Source organism: Pelodiscus sinensis, chromosome 16 (genome assembly GCF_049634645.1).
Source record: "Pelodiscus sinensis isolate JC-2024 chromosome 16, ASM4963464v1, whole genome shotgun sequence".
Lineage (NCBI taxonomy): Eukaryota > Metazoa > Chordata > Testudines > Trionychidae > Pelodiscus > Pelodiscus sinensis.
The window spans coordinates 1,398,358-1,417,658 of record NC_134726.1 but is presented as its reverse complement, the minus strand read 5'-3'; the positions used below and the strand labels follow the sequence as shown (position 1 = coordinate 1,417,658).

Sequence of the window (19,301 nt, the reverse complement as noted above, 5' to 3'; positions counted from 1 at the left end):
CTTAGGACATGCAGGTGAGGAAATCCAATGAGTGCTTATAAAATGTTTTAAGAGGCAACGTCCGTAGGTGCTAAGTGGAATAGTTATTTGATTATTAAAATCACTGTGATTACTAATGTACAAATGGAACACCCTCCTCTAAAAGCTAAATCCTATCAAGGCTTCAAAAAGAAACTAGCAGGAGAAATCACTTCAGGTACCGCCAAAATGCAGCCACCTCTGGGGCAGATCGCAGCATCCGTTTAACAGCAGGCAGTAACGCTACTCGGCCGTTACGGGCAGCAAGTCAAGGAAAATACCCAACTTCCATTGCAATGGGAATTCCGACATCCAGAGGGCACCCACTAGAGACGTCCTCGGGGGGCTTGTAACCGGTAAAGGGTTAATGATGAGCAGTCGGCAGCCTTCGGAGGTGCTGACGCTGCTCTGGCTGTAGGCTGCTGTAGGGCCAGTCACTGGAGCTGGTGGTCTTAAGTGAGCTCAGGTGAAGGTCCCTTTGGTGCACAACCCCCTCCCCACTGGGCCTGTTAGCTGTGGGAGGGGCTGCTAACCCCCCTCCCCTCCGGCTCTCGGGGAGCATGCCAGAAGTCACCGGGTCGTGCTGAATTGGCATAACATGGGCCGACTCCGGCAGCCTGCCGGTGATGGGCAGGTGAGGCCGCAGCGCCCCAGGCAGAGGGGAGCGGGGTGAGCGCTGGGTGGCGCGTGGGTGGTCTCTGCCCATGGGCGGGTGATAATGATTTCCAGTCACGCGGGGCCTCGGCAGCACTGAGACGTGAGGCTGCTCCAGCTGGCTCCTCGCTAGCCGAGAGGGAGAGGGAGAGGCAGCAGCCAAGCTGGAGCAAAGGTTTGGGCTCCAAGCCCCTCCCCCCAGTGCCCCATCTGCCCCAGAACCTTCTCCGGGCGTGTCCCAAGACCCTCCGCCCTCCCCATGGGTGAGAAAACAGCGACAGCAGCGGAGCCCGACGTGAGAGAGCCTAGGAGCCTCTCTCTCCCGCCCGGCTGCTGCTCCCGCTAACCCTGGCACCGCGCTGTCCTGAGGGCAGGCTGGGGGCGGCTTGCGCACCGGGTACTTACCAGTAGCGAAGCCCAGGCTAACCCTGCACCGGGGCAGATGGGCACAGCTTGGCTCAGCGCAGCAGGCTGCATCGCCCCGGCCCCAATATTGAGCACCGGGGGTTCCTGGGGAGCATCTCCTCTTGCAGCTTTCCCCGGCGGATCTGGTTTTCCAAGCTGGGTTCCTGCATGTGCCTCTTTGCCGCGGAGTGGGGAAGAAAGAGCCCGGGGACTGGGATCTGCCCGCGGTCCCCGTGCGAGGGGCGGCAGGAATGGCCGAGGTGGCCCAGCCGCCCCAGGTCGGGTGCCGGAGGTGCAGAAACAGGTAGGAGCGAATTCCATCCCCATGGCCGGGGCTGATTCTGGCCTCGCTCTCCTCTGAGCGTGGAGCAGAGGTTGGTTTGCGCTAGGGGCTGCAAGAGAGCTGGGGGCGATGCAGCTACCCTAGACATGGGGCTAGTGGGGCTCTGATCGTCCTCTGAGCCGGGCTCAGCTCCTCCCAGGCACAGCATCCTCTCCGCAGCAGGGCGGGGCGTGGACGTCAGACCGGCCCCTCCCTCTCACCTCTCTCCCCATGGCTGAGGTTGATCCTGGGGCCCCATGCTGGGCTCTCATGAATGGGGAGCCCATCTCTGGTGCGCTGGAGTGCTCCAGGGCTGGGGCTCCGGGTTGTGCTGCTTGTGGAGAGCGCAGTTTGGTTTTGCACGGGGACTGTGCAGCAGCAGCAGGGTGAAAATCAGGCGTTTTCATCAGATCTTTTACAAATATTTTTTTAATTTCAAGTGGATTTTTTCAACTTTTTAAAAATCATACTAGGGGGTTTGCTTTCAAAAATAAACCTGATTAAAATTAAATCTGAGTCTAATACAAAATATGTCAAGGCTTAAACATATTCAAGTCTCTCCAAACACGAAAATAAATATGTAGAATCCACGAATCTCTATCAAAACCTGGTGGAGGCTGCTTCTCATTATCCTGAGAGGTTTTCTCCAATTCAAACTGTTGAGGTCAAGCTTTATAAACACGGCACAATAGCTCATGTCATGTATTAAGGGTTTGCTTTGTACAACACAAATACATTTTGATAGGCTGTTTTGTTGTGTTTAATTGCATTTCAATTACTGTCCTAAGCATGAACAAAAAGTTGATGATCTAGTTAAAAAGAAATAGCTCATTAACCATTTTAGCATACTTATTAATTGTACCTTGTTAGAATCTGAAAATATTGCATTATGTAATTGCCTAACTAAATGCATATAGTTAGTGTGTACCTGCATCGGTTGTACAAAAATGTACCAAGTCTCAGGTAAAGGCTGGATTTACCTGTACACCAGCATTTTAAATGATTATCTCGACCAGTCAGAATGCACTTTTCTTTAGCAAATCACCAGAAGCACAAGTGGAAAAGTGGCCTGAGAGTGAGGATCTACAGCAGGGCAGGGAACCTGTTCTGGGTCCGGGGCCACTGACCCGCAGAGAAATCAGTTGGTGGCCGCACACGAGTGAGAAGGGTCTTTCCATGGCTGATTTAAATGAACCCACCCTGCCAGCAGGTGATGGGGTTTCAGAACCCTGCTGATATCTTTGCAGTAGCAGGCGCTGATATGTTTGCGGGGGGGGGGGGTTGCAGTAGCGGGCGCTGATGTGTTTGCGGGGGGGGCTTTGCAGTAGCGGGCGCTGATGTGTTTGCGGGGGGGGCTTTGCAGTAGCGGGCGCTGATGTGTTTGCGGGGGGGCTTTGCAGTAGCGGGCGCTGATGTGTTTGCGGGGGGGCTTTGCAGTAGCGGGCGCTGATGTGTTTGCGGGGGGGCTTTGCAGTAGCGGGCGCTGATGTGTTTGGGGGGGGCTTTGCAGTAGCGGGCGCTGATGTGTTTGCGGGGGGGCTTTGCAGTAGCGGGCGCTGATGTTTGCGGGCGGGGGCTTTGCAGTAGCGGGCGCTGATGTGTTTGCGGGGGGGGCTTTGCAGTAGCGGGCGCTGATGTGTTTGCGGGGGGGGCTTTGCAGTAGCGGGCGCTGATGTGTTTGCGGGCGGGGGCTTTGCAGTAGCGGGCGCTGATGTGTTTGCGGGGGGGGCTTTGCAGTAGCGGGCGCTGATGTGTTTGCGGGGGGGGCTTTGCAGTAGCGGGCGCTGATGTGTTTGCGGGGGGGGGCTTTGCAGTAGCGGGCGCTGATGTGTTTGCGGGGGGGGGCTTTGCAGTAGCGGGCGCTGATGTGTTTGCGGGGGGGGGCTTTGCAGTAGCGGGCGCTGATGTGTTTGCGGGGGGGCTTTGCAGTAGCGGGCGCTGATGTGTTTGCGGGGGGGCTTTGCAGTAGCGGGCGCTGATGTGTTTGCGGGGGGGGGCTTTGCAGTAGCGGGCGCTGATGTGTTTGCGGGTTGGTGTCTGGCTTGCAAGTATTAGCAGGATTGGGTTTTCATGATTATTATGGTAGCTGCTCATTGAGCTTGTGTCTCACTCTGCGAGGGTATGTGCAAACAAGAGCCGGTCCCTGCCCCTCTGCCAGAGAGCAGGCAGCTGGTCCCAGAGAAAGGAGCTTGCCCTGCTGAGTAACGAGAGGCTGGGAGTCGTGCACGGATCCCAGCTCTTGGAGCTCCCAGCCAGGGAACGCTGGATGCAGAAGCCGACCCTCCTCTCTGGTCACGCATCTGTTTAAAGCGTGTTCCATGGGCTGCTCGTGGCCACGGTGCCAGCGCAAGGTCTGTTGGGAGCAGTAATGTTTGTGATCCTTGTGACGGCGCGTTGGGGTCCCCCGCCTCCTGCACCCCCGAAAGGGCACGAACAGACTCCACCAGCCGGTAGAACAGAGGGAGTTTATTGCCTCTCCAGAATACAGCCCAGCACAGATGTCACCAGGTTACAGGGCAGGCCTAGGATGCCTCAGCCCCCCTTGATATGGGGTGGGGGGTCCGGCTTCTAAACCCCCCAGCCTGTTGCTGAGGCTGCTTCCTCCATGCTCCCAGACAGAAAACTAACTAACTCTCCTCCAGCCCTACCCCCCAGCCAGGGGTGGCATTCCACCTTCCTTTGTTTCTCCCCATGGGGGGTAGCTGGTCAGACAGGTTTGGAGCCCCCTTTGCATAATGACCAGACAGCAGAGGTCGTCACAGCCTTAGCAAGTTACCCCCACTACGTCACAGTCCTCTCGTGGGATGGAGGAGCCCGGTGCAGGCTGAGCTGTCGGCGGCCGTTCCGAGTGCGCTCAGTGCCTGGCACATGGGGAGATCTCTCTGCGTGGGGGGCGGGGCCACAGAGGATGCTGGCAGTGAACAGATGAGCAGGGGGAGGTGGGTGTGCGGTTGGGCCTGCTCCTAGGGTCACAGGTGAGCTGTGTCTGGGCTGGGCACCATGGCACAGCTGGTGCGGGAGGGTTTGGTGAGCAGGGCGGCTGGCAGGCTCTCTGGCTCGGGCGTTGCTGGGGGTGTGGGAAAGGGAGTCTCTCACGAGACAGGGCTGGGCAGGCCTGGGAGGGTCCAGCTATCTGGCGCTTCTCCCTAGGGTCCGCCTTGCCGGCGGAGAGTTTGAACTGACTGGAATCGAGGCCAGTGAGTGCCCAAGAGGAGGGCAGGGCAGGAGAGCTGAGAAACAGGCGTGTCTGTGCTGTGCTGCAGCTCCTCTCCTCAGGGCCGCCCCGTCACCACAGGGCAGTGCCACACCCCTGCAGGCAGACCCGCCGCGTGGCGACCCACCCGACGGGCGGTGTGCACAGGGCTGCGCCTGGGTCGTTTGCAGGGGGGGAGAAAACGAAGGGCAGCCCGTTGTACAGAGAGCCAGGGGTCTGTAAGTGGCTCTTTGCGCTGCCCTCCCCCGGCCAGCAGTGGGGCTCCCGGCTGCTGGGCAGGAGGCAGCGTGAACTGGTGCATCCCCCAGGGGCTCCCGATTGCCGAGCAGCTGGGGGTGCCCTCCGACCGGCTTCAGCACTGCTCCCGGGTGCTCCTGTGCTGGACAGTTCCCAGTGCACACTGGACAGCGGAGCAGCTGCTGCAGCCGGCCGCTCCCTGCAGAGCTGGGGCTGTTACAGCGGCAGGCTTCTCGCTCCGCTGCCGCTGGGCTGCTGCTGGCTTCCTGCCCCAGGCGCCCGCCACCCAGGCAGTGCTGCCCCCCCACCCGAGCTGGGGCGGCTACAGGGAGTTAGGGACTTGGCCTGAGGTGAGGGAAACACGGCTGAGCAGCGGGGAGCCAGGGAGCAGGGCAGGGGGTGGTTGAGCAGCGGGGAGAGGTGGGAGCGGCTAAGGGCAGGGGCCTGGTGGGGCAGCAGCTGAGCAGCAGGGAGCGGGGTGGGGGGTGGCTGAGGAGTGGGGCAGGCGGGGTGGGTTGGTGGCTGAGGGGCAGCTGAGGAGCAGGGTGGCGGAGGTGCGGGGCAGGAGGCGGGGAACGGGGCAGGGCAGGGAGGCAGCTGAGAGGCGGGGAACGGGGCACAGGGTTGCTGAGGGGTGAGGCGGGGGCGGGGCACGGCTGAGGAGCGGGAAGCTGGTGGGGAGGGGGGCGGCGAAGGTGGCATCTCCCCACCCGCGCGGTAGCGCATCTCCCGCAGCTCAGCCCCTGCCCCGGGAGCCCTGTGTCGCTCAGCGGCCCAGCCAGCAGCGTTGCCGTGTCTGGGAGCGTTTCTCCCCCCCCCCCCCCCCCGCGTATGGGGCCTGGCGGGGCTGTGCCCGGGAGGGGCAGGGAGCCAGGACCCGGGGCTGCGGCGAGAAGGGTCACGTCAGAGCGGCCGGACCAAAGGGCCCGGGGCCCGGCTGCGGCGGGGTCGCGCCTACAGCCACGGGGACTCAGCACAGGGAGCCCTGGCTGGAGATGGGGCGGGTCTGCGCCGGGACGACACGAGCGTGTTGTGGGGGCGGGACACAGGCAGGCACAGAGACAGGATCTTGGGGCGGGGGTCTGCCGCAAGGAGAGCTAGCAGGCAGGCAATGTTTGGGGGGGCTGGGGTGTCACCCCTCCCCGCCCCACCCCGCCCCGCCCCGCCTCGCCTCCAGCTACACCCCCTGCCGCTGGCATGTGAAAGGGCCCGGGGTGCTCCGGCAGGGCCAAAGCAAGACAGGCAGACGAAAACCCCACCTGGAAGAGCGGGGGGCGCAGTGTTTTCCAGGGTGTCCCGCTGCCACTGCCCCCCAAAGTCACCCTCCCCGATACAGCCCAGCACAGACGTGATGTGGACATAGGGAGTCAGGCACTAGCAGCCCTAGACCCCTCGGGGTGGGGTCCCCAGGCCCCTGACCCCTCAGTACTCAGCTCAGTCTCCTCACGTCATCCCAGCCAAGAAACTGCCCAGCCCCCCAGCCAGGTGGCCGTGTCTGCCCCCCTTTGTCTCCCCCCGCCCCCCCCCTCCCCCCGCCTCCCAGGGCCTTGTTCTCTGCCCAGGCTGGGCCGAGGTGTCTGGGCCAATCCACAGGTGGGTGAGTCAGAGGGAATCAGAGCCCAGCGCAGGGGGACCCGGGTACAGAGCAGGCAGCCCCCCCCCCATGCCATAGGCTGCTCAGTGGTTAGGGTGCTAGCCTCGGGCACAAGCCGCCAGGGTTCAATTTCCTGCTATGCCACCGGCTGCCTTTGTGACCCTGGGCAAGTCCCTTGCCCGCTTAGGGCCTTGACTTCCCAGTGGGGAGAACAGCCAGGCCCTGCCTGCCAGGGCGCCGTGTGGGCCAGCGAGGGGCCGTCTGAGGCCCTGGCGAGGTCTGGGAGCTGGCTCGCTCGCTCTCTTGGTGGGATTTCAAGGGGGACGTTTCCCCTCCAAGCCTGGGTCATGGGGGCTGGTCTCTCCACGCCTGTGGCTGTTGGAGGCCAGTGGTGGTGAGGCTGCCGGCTAGGAGTCAGGAGAGCTGGCCTCCACCTCCGGCCCTGCCCAGCTTTGGTGGGTACCCGGCACCTCGCTCTTCGGGGCCTCCGGCTGCGAGCGCCCAGGCTCGGCCCGCGCGGCCAGAGATGCTGCTCCAGGGACAATGTCACCACCCCATTGGCCGCAGGCTCTCTCCCGAGGGGGATCTGCAGAGCCAAGGGGGGTGCAAGAGGAGGGAAGGAAATGGCTTTGCAGGGGCTGGGCCAGGCCCGTTCCCTCAGAGAGGGTGGAGCGTTCCCACCTCTCCCCGCCTGACTGGGTTTGGAAGCGGCTGGCTCCCCTCCGGGTGGTAGGAGCTAGCTAAATCCCAGCTCGGCGCGGGGGGGGGAAGGGACTGGAGCGGTGTGACCGGCCAGCAGGAAATGCCAGTGGGGCACCGAGCGGGGGCAGCGGGCAGCCAGGGCCGGAGCAGCTGCTGGCGTCTGGACACAGCCGTGTGGCATGAGCCGCTTCCCCAGTGGGCGCTCTGAGGGCAGGCGGGGCTGGCGGCCCGGGGGCCGGGCACAGAACGTCTTGTCAGAGGCCTTGGCCTGCGCTGCAGTGGGGCGCGTAGCAACCCCCAGGCCTCGCTCTGACGCGCTGCCTTTCACGCACTGCTAGCCGAGGCCGGCCGTGCCCTTGTTCCATTGCACAGCTGGAGAAACTGAGGCAGGGAGGGAGCCGTGCTTGGCCAGGTCTCATGGCAGCTCAGGGACGGAGGCGAGGCTGGAATCCAGGCGGCCCAGGGCCCAGGTAGAGAGAGCCACTTCCTACAGCCCTAGGGCCAGTGGGCTCCCTGGCATTGAGCCGTGAGCTCGGGCTGAGCAGGCACGGCGTCCCTGGTGACCCGCCCGGCAGGGCAAGGCCAATCTGCTGGGTGGCTCTGGCAGTGACCGTCTCTTCTCCTCACGACACTGCAACTGCCCCCCCCCCCACGCTTGCCGAGGCTGTCGCAGGGCTGGAGCGGCCCCGGACCCCTGAGGAGGCAGATTCTGAGCCCCAAGGGACCGGTGGAGCCTCGGCACCCAGCTCTATGTGACGCAGCTCTGGTGTGTGAAGAGGCAGGAAGATTGTCGGGCTCCTGGCCCGGGGGCCTCTGTCCAGCGGAGCCTTGCCCCTGAGACAAGGGCGGAGCAGAGCAGGGAGATAGCTGGGAGCCCTGCCCTCCCCCAGCCCTACACAGTGCTGGCGCCCGGTGGAGAGATGCCGCCTGGCGCAGAGCTGTGTGCCCTGCTCGCCCGTCAGGCGGCTCAGTGTTCTCGGCTGGCGCACACCGGCACGGCCCCCGAGCGAAGGCTGGGGCGAGCTGCGGGCGCCTGGAGGGAGCTGCGTCCCTTGGGGCTCACGTGCGGGACTCACGGCTCCTTTGCTCTCCCTATAGGGCGCGCTCGGCTGGTGGCCGTGGAGACGGCGTCCCTGGCGAGGATGGAGCCCTGGTGCCTCTTGCGGCTGCTGCTAGGTGCCTGCGTGTTCGGCCTGCCCCAGGCCATCAACCCCTTCGCGGTGCAGCAGAGCGCCTCGGACCCCTGCTACGATGAGAGCGGCGCCCCCCGGCGCTGCATCCCGGAGTTCGTCAACGCCGCCTTCGGCAAGGAAGTGCAGGCCTCCAGCACCTGCGGGAAGCCTCCCTCGCGCCACTGCGACGCCTCCGACGCCCGCAAAGCCCACCCGGCGGCCTACCTCACCGACCTCAACACGGCCTCCAACATGACCTGCTGGCGCTCCGAGAGCCTGCACCACTCCCCGCACAACGTCACGCTCACCCTCGCCCTGGCCAAGAAGTTCGAGGTGATCTACGTCAGCCTGCAGTTCTGCTCGCCCCGCCCCGAGTCGGCGGCCATTCTCAAGTCCATGGACTATGGCAAGAGTTGGGTGCCGTACCAGTACTACTCCTCGCAGTGCCGCAAGATCTACGGCAGGCCCAACAAAGCCGCCGTCACCAAGCAGAACGAGCAGGAGGCGCTGTGCACCGACGGCCACACCGACCTGTACCCCCTCACCGGGGGCCTCATCGCCTTCAGCACGCTGGACGGACGGCCCTCCGCCCAGGACTTCGACAGCAGCCCCGTGCTGCAGGACTGGGTGACGGCCACCGACATCCGGGTGGTCTTCAGCCGGCCCCACCTCTTCCGGGAGCTGGGGGGCCGGGCCAGCGAGGAGGAGGAGGGCGCCGGCTCCTCCTACTTCTACGCGGTGGGGGAGTTCCAGGTGGGGGGCCGCTGCAAGTGCAACGGGCACGCCTCCCGCTGCCTGAAGGACAAGGGGGGCCAGCTGGTGTGCGACTGCAAGCACAACACCGAGGGCCCCGAGTGCGACCGCTGCAAGCCCTTCCACTACGACCGGCCGTGGCAGCGGGCCAGCGCCAGGGAGGCCAACGAGTGCCTGGGTAAGAGCGGGGCCGGGCACGGGGAGATGCCCTCGTAGCACGTCCACCCTGCTGCCCCCCTTGCCGCCTGCGTGCCGAGCGGTCCCGGGGTGATGCCAGGGAGGGCGTGGCGTGATGTAGTCCACGGGACAGGCTGCACCGCAGCACCTATCCACCGGGTGGCCCCTGCACAATACCAGGGAGGGCGTGGCGCGGTGTGGTCCAGGGGAATGGATGCACCACAGCATCTGTCCGCCGAGGGGCCCCGGTGCGATACCAGGGAGGGCATGGTGCGGCCCGGGGGAACGGCAGTACCTGTCCGCCGAGGGGCCCCGGTGCGATACCAGGGAGGGCATGGTGCGGCCCGGGGGAACGGCAGTACCTGTCCGCCGAGGGGCCTCGGTGCGATACCAGGGAGGGCGTGGCACAGCCCGGGGGAACGGCAGTACCTGTCCGCCGAGGGGCCCCGGTGCGATACCAGGGAGGGCGTGGAACGGCAGTACCTGTCCGCCGAGGGGCCTCGGTGCGATACCAGGGAGGGCGTGGCACAGCCCGGGGGAACGGCAGTACCTGTCCGCCAAGGGGCCTCAGTGCGATACCAGGGAGGGCGTGGCACAGCCCGGGGGAACGGCAGTACCTGTCCACCAAGGGGCCTCGGTGCGATACCAGGGAGGGCGTGGCACAGCCCGGGGGAACGGCGCACTGAGCTGCCGTTGCTCTGGGGGTAAGAGCAGCAGAGACGCTGAGGCCGTGTGGGCTGCATGAGGCGAGCGGGGACCCTGGGGGTGTCACGCTGCTGCATCGCTGCCACTGGTCCACTGCTGTTGGTCTCCGCTGGAGCCCGAGGGCCAGAGCCTGCTCAGGCGTGGGGCATGTGCAGGGTCCCACGCCGAGCAGCCCCCCGGGGCGCTGCAGAGTGCCCAGTGGAGTTACCCCAGTTTGGAAGGGGCTGGGGTCAGGGTTGCTCACAGACGGACCCAAAGAAAGCCAACGTGCAAAACTCGGGACTTAGGTGAAACTTTCGGAAAAGCACAAACTGAGACGCGACCAAAAGGGACGGCTGAGCAAGCCAGGAATGTCCCCGTCCCTGGTGCTGGCCATGCCCGGAGCAGCCCCGCTCAGGCCTGTGCAAAGGGGCTGAGGGATTCCGAGCAGGGTCCAGGGGGATGAATCGCTCGGCCCCGAGTCTCCTCAGCCCCTTTGCACAGAGTGTTCGAGGATGTTTCCCAAACCCCAGCTCTGCCCAGCCTGCGGTCTCCCCCCCACCCGGGCATCGCTGAACTGCCCCGGGTCCGTGGCCCCCCCGGCCCCGCTAGAGACAGCAGCGTGCCCCTGCCCTGCCCAGCCTGCGGTCTCCCCCCCACCCGGGCATTGCTGAACTGCCCCGGGTCCGTGGCCCCCCCGGCCCCGCTAGAGACAGCAGTGTGCCCCTGCCCTGCCCAGCAGGGAGAAGGCTGCGGCAGGCGACGTTCGCCATCCCTTCCCGACACAGCCGAGCAGACCCCCCCGGCAGTCGAGAGCGCAAAGCGGGAGAAAAGAGAAGCCGGGCGGGGCGGGGGCGGGGGCCCTGGGCGAGGTCCCTGACAGCCGGCCACACAAAGGCGGCTTAGCAGTGCTGCCGTGTGAAAGTTTTTCCTGTCGGCTCCGTCCCCTGCCTCCCTTTGCCGCCTCAGGCTTTGTGCCCTCTGTGAAGGGCCCTGAAAGCGGCTCCATCACACGCCTCCCAGGGCTCCGCGGCTGAAAGCCGGATTAGATACTCAGGCCGTCCCCTCTGTGCCTGTCAACAATGCCTCTCCCAGCCAGCCCCAGCAGACACAGCAATTAGCACCAATTAAATGGAGAGGGCCTGCAGCCTCCGCCCCAGGCCAGGCCCTGCACCTCCGGGGGCTCTGGCAAGGGCCGGGCTGGGCCTGAGCCTCCGTGCTGGGCAGGGGCGGCCCAAACAGAAGGTGCTGTCGTGGGGGCAGGTCCGCCCCGCCACTGAGGAGGGCGTGAGGCCTGGCGGCTCCCCACAGCATGGGCGGGGCGGGGGCACTCGTCAGCGCCTTAGGCCGGGGCCTGCTCCGGACGGGGCCGAGAACCGGCGGAGCTCGCAGTGTGTTTCTCGTGGCTCCCCGGGGGCGTCGGCGCTCGGCTCGGCTCGGCGTGCTGCCGCTGCCCGGGGCCGGAGTCAGGCCAGGCCTGGCGCCCGGGGAGGGCTTGTCCCACTGCTCTGGCGAAGGGGAGCCAGGCGCACGGGGGCTCCGGCCCGGCTCCTCTGGCCCCACGCGTGAGATGAGGTGCGGGCATGGAGAAGCGGGAGCCGGGGAAAGGCCCGAGGGCTTCTCTGGGCTCCGCTCCCTGGGCTGGATTTGGGAGCCGGGGCCTGGCAGAGGCAAGGCTGGCGGCAGGGAAGGTGCAGTCGGGTCTCCAGGCTCAAGCGGCTCCGTTGGGGATCTGCTGGCTCCTTTTCATCAGCCGGGGGCTTCTGCTCCTCTTCCACCGCCCTGCGGGGAGCCCAGGGGTGCTGTGTGCACAGGCTGAGCAGGGCCCAACAAGTGCGAAATCTTCCAGTTGGGCCAGCCCTGCCCACCCCGCACGGGGCTCTGAGTGAGTGGGGAGAGGCGCCTGGCGCACACAGGCCGGGAAATGGCCGGAGCTCTCCGGGAGACCCCGGCCACGGCGGTGGACTCTTCCTCATGAGCCCCAAGGTATTTCTGTAGGGTGGGGGCGGAGGCAGGGTGCCTGGGCCTAGATTTCCTCCCCGCACTGCGCCCTGCAAGCGGCCCGGCTGGGCACGGCTCCAGGGAAAGCAGGGGCGAGGCTCCAATGCGCTGTGGGTTTGGCAGGACTGGCCATTCTAGCGTTTCGCCGAGACTGTTCCATTAAAGAATTATTCCCACTGAATTCCCAGGCTTAGGGAGCTCGCTCGCTCTGCTGCCAGCGAGGCGTGGCTCCATCATCTCCTGAGCCAGGGACCCCCCTAACGTCCCACGCCAGCCTGGGCTCCATCATCTCCTGAGCCAGGGACCCCCCTAACGTCCCACGCCAGCCTGGGCTCCATCATCTCCTGAGCCAGGAACCCCCCTAACGTCCCACGCCAGCCTGGGCTCCATCATCTCCTGAGCCAGGGACCCCCCTAACGTCCCACGCCAGCCTGGGCTCCATCATCTCCTGAGCCAGGGACCCCCCTAACGTCCCACGCCAGCCTGGGCTCCATCATCTCCTGAGCCAGGGACCCCCCTAACGTCCCACGCCAGCCTGGGCTCCATCATCTCCTGAGCCAGGGACCCCCCTAACGTCCCACGCCAGCCTGGGCTCCATCATCTCCTGAGCCAGGGACCCCCCTAACGTCCCACGCCAGCCTGGGCTCCATCATCTCCTGAGCCAGGGACCCCCCTAATGTCCCACGCCAGCCTGGGCTCCATCATTTCCTGAGCCAGGGACCCCCCTAATGTCCCACGCCAGCCTGGGCTCCATCATTCCCAGAGCCAGGGACCCCCCTAACGTCCCACGCCAGCCTGGGCTCCATCATCTCCTGAGCCAGGGACCCCCCTAACGTCCCACGCCAGCCTGGGCTCCATCATCTCCTGAGCCAGGGACCCCCCTAATGTCCCACGCCAGCCTGGGCTCCATCATTCCCAGAGCCAGGGACCCCCCTAACGTCCCACGCCAGCCTGGGCTCCATCATCTCCTGAGCCAGGGACCCCCCTAACGTCCCACGCCAGCCTGGGCTCCATCATCTCCTGAGCCAGGGACCCCCCTAATGTCCCACGCCAGCCTGGGCTCCATCATTCCCAGAGCCAGGGACCCCCCTAACGTCCCACGCCAGCCTGGGCTCCATCATCTCCTGAGCCAGGGACCCCCCTAACGTCCCACGCCAGCCTGGGCTCCATCATCTCCTGAGCCAGGGACCCCCCTAACGTCCCACGCCAGCCTGGGCTCCATCATTCCCAGAGCCAGGGACCCCTCCATCTATCTCCCGCCAGCCTGAGCTCCATCTCCTGAGCAAGGATCTCATCTCAGGCCAGCCTAGGCGCCATCCGCTCCAGAGCAAGGATCCTCTTCGTGGCCAGTCACCCGCAGGCCTGACTGGCCGCACAGCACCTCCCTCCCTGGTTTGAGCTCGGCCGAGCCCGGAGAAGGCTGCTGTTGTGCCTGTCTCCCTGGGGCAGCCGGGCAAAGGCAGGCGTTCCCTGACACCAGAAGGGGGGCGGAGGCTCTCGGCTGAAGCAGGCTGCTCTTGCGATGAATTGGCCCTGCGGTTGTTCAATGGGCGTGCTGTCTGAGGAAGGAAGCAAGGCAGCTCTGTGTAATTAGCCCCAAACTGTGCAATTAAAGTCTCATTAATACCCAAACAGCAGGGAAGGTCCGAGCCTTTGCTGAGCGATTAACTCCGGCAGACAGAGCTGCCCCGCTCTCGGGCACGGCCGGGCTGGCTGGGAAGCGCGTGTGCTGAGCCGCAGCAGTTGCGGATGGCTGCTTGGCCTGCCCCTCTCGTCCCCAGCTGGGTCTGGGCACCCGGAGACATCCCCTGGGTCGTGCACAGCCACCGTCCCAGGGCATTCGGTTCTCCCGATGCATCCGGCCACCTGCCAACCAGGCCTCCCCACCCGATTTCCACTGGCCTCGGGCCAGCTTGCTAATGCCACTCGGGTGCCTGTCAGTCCCTGTTCCCTGGGCTCACCTCGTAGTTGATTCCCTCCGTCGCTCAGTCGGCATCCGGTCTCTGCGCGATTCCTTTTCTCTCTGGGACTCCCGTTCACACCCGGACCGTCTCTCCGTGAAGTCATCCGCCAGCCTCCTGGGGGGTCTCTGGTCTTCGGTCCTTGAGCCACAGCCTCAGTTTGAGTGGGCACGCTTCATAGAACTGCTCCATCATGACCAGCTTGAGCAGCTCCTCTGCGGTCTGGGCTCCGACTCCAGAGAAGGAGGGCCAAGACCGAGAGAGGCAGCGACAGCATGAGTTGGCCATAATAGAGCGGAGAACCGGCGGGGCCCCGGCTGTGCCAAGAGTGGATGGGCCCCAGGGTCCCGGGGCTGCCAGACGCTTGGAGAGGCTCGCGGTGGCTCAATTGAAGGACATGGGCGACATGGATACCCCGGTGGCCCGCCACGGGGACGTCATGGGCCAAATACAGCAGCTTGAGGCGATACTTTCGGGGGATGACCAGCTGCCGCTGGACCCCCCATGCCCTCACCTTCCTGGGGGGAAGCTATTCCCAGAACAGGAGTCCACGCTCCCACAGGAATCTCTCCTGGCCACCTCTCCCCCAGGGCTGAGCTGCACAGAGGCCAGCCTGGTCCCTCAGCCTCTGCAAGGAGGGGTCTGCCTGCACCTCAGCCTGGAATTCAGCTGCTGAGGCAGGGATCGGGACCTGTTCCCCACCTTTGCCTAGGTCCGGAGTCTCAGCCTGGCTGGACCCCGTGTCTGCTGGGATGGGACCCTGAGGACACTGCCGGGAGTCCTTCCCTGGACCCAGGTTGCCAGCCCCCCGCTGGCTCTGGCTCCGGGTAGTGACTAGAGCCCGCTGGGATTCATGGGGCCACTCCTCTAGGTCATTCCCCATCAGCACCTCGGTGGGCAAGTGCGGGTGCACCCCCACTTCCTTGAGGCCTTCCTTGGCCCCCCATTTCAGATGCACCCTGGCTACAGGCACCTTAAACGGGGACCCGTCTATGCCCTTCAGGGTCAGCTGGGTGTGGGGTAGTATCCGCTCTGGGGCCACTATGTCGGATCGGGCCAGCGTCACCTCCGCCCCCGTGTCCCAGAAGCCCGTCACCTTCCTACCATCCACCTCCAGGGGTATGAGGCACTCGCTCCGCAGGGGCCGCCCTGCCCCCACCCGGTACACAGAGAAATCCGCCTCCTGAGAATCAGACCTCCCAGAGGAGGTGCACTGACCATCCTTCCCCTCTCTCTGAGCTGAGGGTTGCCTGCCAGCCCCTGCCTCTGGGGCAGCCTGCCCTTCCTCCCGCCCCAGCCAGTTAACCCTGGAAAGTCCCCGGTCCTGGGACCTGGTGCACTGAGCCCTCTGGTGGCCTTTTTGCCCACAGCGCTGGCAAGTTAGGCTTTGGGCTGTCTCTGTCCAGGCCCTGGCTGGTTCTCTGGGGCACAGACGACCTGTTCCTTGGGCTCGCCTCGGAGTTGACTCCCTCTGTCGCTCCGCCGAGATCCGGTCTCTGCGCGATTCCCTTTCTCTCTGGGACTCCCGTTCACACCCGGACTGGCTCTCCGTGAACTCATCCGCCAGTCTCCCGGCCTCGTGGGGGGTCTCTGGTCTTCGGTCCTTGAGCCACAGCCTCAGCTTGGGTGGGCACGCTTCATAGAACTGCTCCATCAGGACCAGCTTGAGCAGCTCCTCTGCAGTCTGGGCTCCGACTCCAGACACCCACTTGCGGCCGTATTGCGCCAGGCGGGAGGCCAGGTCCACATAGGTCTCCTGTGGCTCCTTCTGCACCCCCCGGAACTTCTTCCTGTACATCTCGGGGGTCAGCCCGAACTTGTGCAGCAGGGCCTCCTTGACTCGGTTGTAATCCCCTGGCTGTATGTCCTCCAGCTGACTGAGCACTCCGGCCGCCTCCTGGCTCAGTGCGGGGATGAGCTCCTACAGCCAGTCAGCGGGGGGGACCCATTGCAGTCCACAGGCCCTCTCAAAGGCACTGAGGAACCTGTCTATGTCGCCCACGTCCTTCAATTGGGCCACCGTGAGCCTCTCCAAGCGCCTGGCAGCCCCGGGACCCTGGGGCCCATCCACTCTTGGCACAGCCGGTGCCCCGCCGGTTCTCCGCTCTGCCATGGCCAACTCATGCTGTCGCTGCCTCTCTTGGTCCTGGCGGTCCCTTTCTCGGTCCTGGCGCTCCTTCTCTCGGTCCTGCCGGTCCCTCTCTTGGTCCTCTACTTCCAATTCCTTCATCCGCAGCTGGATCTCCAGCCGCCGCAGCTCAGCTTGGCTGGCCCCTGCCCTAGATGGGCTACGGCTTGCAGGCCTCCTGGGGGAAGCTGTCTCATCTCTCCGGTGGGTTCCAGCACTCCTCCCCCTCTCTGAGCCTGACTCGCTCTCAGGAGGGGTCTGGCTGCTTCCCCTGGGGACAAGATCCTGGCCCTGTGGCTGGTCATTCTCTTCCAGCTGGGCAATCAGCTGGGCCTTGGTTGCTTTCCGCACAGGCAAGCCCCTCTCTCTGCACAGCCCCACCAGCTCTGCCTTCAAGAGTCGGGCGTAGGCCATCTGCCCGCTGGGCCCCTCGGTGCAGACTCACCAGTCTAGTGCTGCAGCGCCCCACGATTCCCAGGAACCGCTTCGCTCTGTCTCCAGCACGCCTGGCTCCAGGGCTCTTGCTTCTACGGTGCCTGGTCGCTCGCCGCTGGAAGCTCCATCCACGGGGTGCAGTGCATCCCACCCCTGACACCAGTGTGACGGCGCGTTGGGGGTCCCCCGTCTCCTGCACCCCGAAATGGCACAAACAGACTCCACCAGCCAGTAGAACAGAGGGAGTTTATTGCTTCTCCAGGATACAGCACAGATGTCATCTGGTTACAGGAACTGGGGCTAAGAGGCCTCAGTGCCCCCCTTGAGATGGGGGAGTCCCAGCCCCCTCCCCAGCTCCTTCTCCCCTGCTTTCCAGCCAGGAACTAACTCACTCTCCTCCAGCCCTGCCCCGAGCCAGGGCAGCATCCACCTGCCTTTGTTCCTCTCCATGGGGGGTGGCTGGTCAGACAGGTTGAGACACCCTTTGCATAATGACTCATCCTGTCTTGCTGGGCCGTGGTACCAACTGCAGCCAGTGGGGGTTACCCCAGAGCCAGCAGCATAGAAACCAGCCAGGTACCCCCACTACGTCACACCCCTCCCCGCTCTTGTGGCCAGTCCTGTTACTGTTCAATACACACACACACCCCTCCCCGCTCTTGTGTCCAGTCCTGTTACTGTTCAATACACACACACACCCCTCCCCGCTCTTGTGGCCGGTCCTGTTACTGTTCAATACACACACACACCCCTCCCCGCTCTTGTGTCCAGTCCTATTACTGTTCAATACACACACACACCCCTCCCCGCTCTTGTGTCCAGTCCTATTACTGTTCAATACACACACACACCCCTCCCCGCTCTTGTGGCCGGTCCTGTTACTGTTCAATACACACACACCCCTCCCCGCTCTTGTGGCCGGTCCTGTTACTGTTCAGTACACACACACACCCCTCCCCGCTCTTGTGGCCAGTCCTGTTACTGTTCAATACACACACACACCCCTCCCCGCTCTTGTGTCCAGTCCTATTACTGTTCAATACACACACACACCCCTCCCCGCTCTTGTGGCCGGTCCTGTTACTGTTCAATACACACACACCCCTCCCCGCTCTTGTGGCCGGTCCTGTTACTGTTCAATACACACACACACCCCTCCCCGCTCTTGTGTCCAGTCCTGTTACTGTTCAGTACACACACACACCCCTCCCCGCTCTTGTGGCCGGTCCTGCTACCTTTCAACAACCCCTCTGCAAGTTTAGGGGTGTCCTGAGCTGGGGGCTGCTGCCTTGTGCTGGGCTAGTTTAGTCTGGGGAGGAGCAGACTGAGCAGGGGCATGAGAGCAGTGTTCAGGTATCTGAAGGGTGTCACAGGGAGGAGGGAGGAACGTTGTTCCCCTTGGCCTCTGAGGAAGGACAAGGAGCAATGGGCTCAAACTGCAGCAAGGGAGGTTGAGGCTGGACATGAGGAAGACGTCCTGCCTGGCAGGGGGTGAAGCGCTGGAGCAAGTTGCCTGGGGGCTGTCTCCGTCCCTGGGGATATTTCAGAGCAGGCTGGACACACACTGGCCAGGGATGAGCTAGGGGGTGCTGGGTCCTGCCGTGGGGGAGGGACTGGACCCGCTGCCTCTCCCCCTCTCTTCCCGCTCTGCTGCTCTGTGCTGACGATAGTCGCAGGCCTGGGCTGGCAAACCCTGCCCCGGGGCAGGCCAATGTTCCGGGCTCTTTGCCATCTCCGGAGGGGTGGGCTGAGGTCTGGTGTGGGGGGAAGGGCAGGGCGCTTCGGACCCCATTTCCCCCGCGCGGCTGGGCCTGAAAGAGCAGCTCAGGAGGCAGCCGGCAGCTGTTTGAGGCTGGGAGCTGGCGGGAGGCGGCAGGCGGGGCCATTCCGCCAGTGGCAAGCAGGCCCAGCAGTTAAATCTCGGCTGACACGGTAATGAATTTCACAGCACGCCTGGAACAACTCTGGCCGGGCTGTTTCCCAGGCCGCGGGGGAGGGGCAGGGCTGGGTCTCGCCCAAGGAAATCTTGTTCCCATTATCGTTTTGCGAGAGTGTAAAACAGGGACTGGCAGCGTTTCCCCTTCTCATCTCCCACACGTGGAGCTGGAATTCCCCCCTCGGGTTCTGCGGCTGGGTCGGGGGCGAACCCCTCTGCTGCAGCCCCCCAGCACCCTGCCCCGCTCCCCACGGGCCTGGCCCTGCACAGCCCAGAGCAAGGCGGGTGGCCCTTTGACAGGGGAGGGGGGTGGGGCAGGCCAGGAAGCAACAAGCAGGGAGCCCTAGTTCCCCTTGCACCTCAGGGCCCAATCCTGCCCCTGTGCCCGCAGGAGCAAAGCCCCATTGCCAGTAACAGGGCAGAGCCACGGAGGCCCAGCACTGCAAAGTGCCTAACTCCCCCAGTTCCAATGGGCGTTAGGAGCCTAAATACATTGGAGGCTCTGGGCTAGAAATCCTCCGTCTCTCAAATGGGGACAATTATACCCGGCTCCTGGGAGAGTCGCTCTCACGGCAGCAGCAGGCGGGGCCTAGCCGTACCGGCCAGCGGAGCTCCTAGCCGTGGGCGCCGGGCGCTGGCGGGCGGTGCTGGGGCCTGCCTCTCCCCCCGCCCCGGCTCTGTGCCGGGGAGCCGGTCTCGGTGGCAGCGAGGGAGGTGGTGCCGTGGGGGCTGCAGGCTGGCGGGTGCCCAGCTGCGTTTGCACTGGGTGCTGCAGCCTCACCGCCCCTTCCACACTGGTCTGCAGCCCCCAGCCCTCGGCAGCCACCCCGCGCCAGCCCAGCGGGCAGGAGATTGCACGTGCAGGCCCCGGCTGCGTGGCCGGCGGCTGAGCCAGGGCCAGGCCAGGA

At 64.6% G+C, this 19,301-nt stretch overlaps 1 protein-coding gene across 1 annotated transcript in view; it reads left to right on the top strand.

The window, feature by feature from the left end:
* Positions 1 to 19,301, top strand: part of NTN3 (netrin 3) — a 58,504-nt gene that overhangs the window by 14,221 nt on the left and 24,982 nt on the right. The window contains exon 2 of the mRNA XM_075899023.1: positions 8,245 to 9,249. Coding sequence (XP_075755138.1) covers positions 8,245 to 9,249 — 1,005 coding nt within the window. The remainder of the gene's footprint in view (positions 1 to 8,244; positions 9,250 to 19,301) is intronic.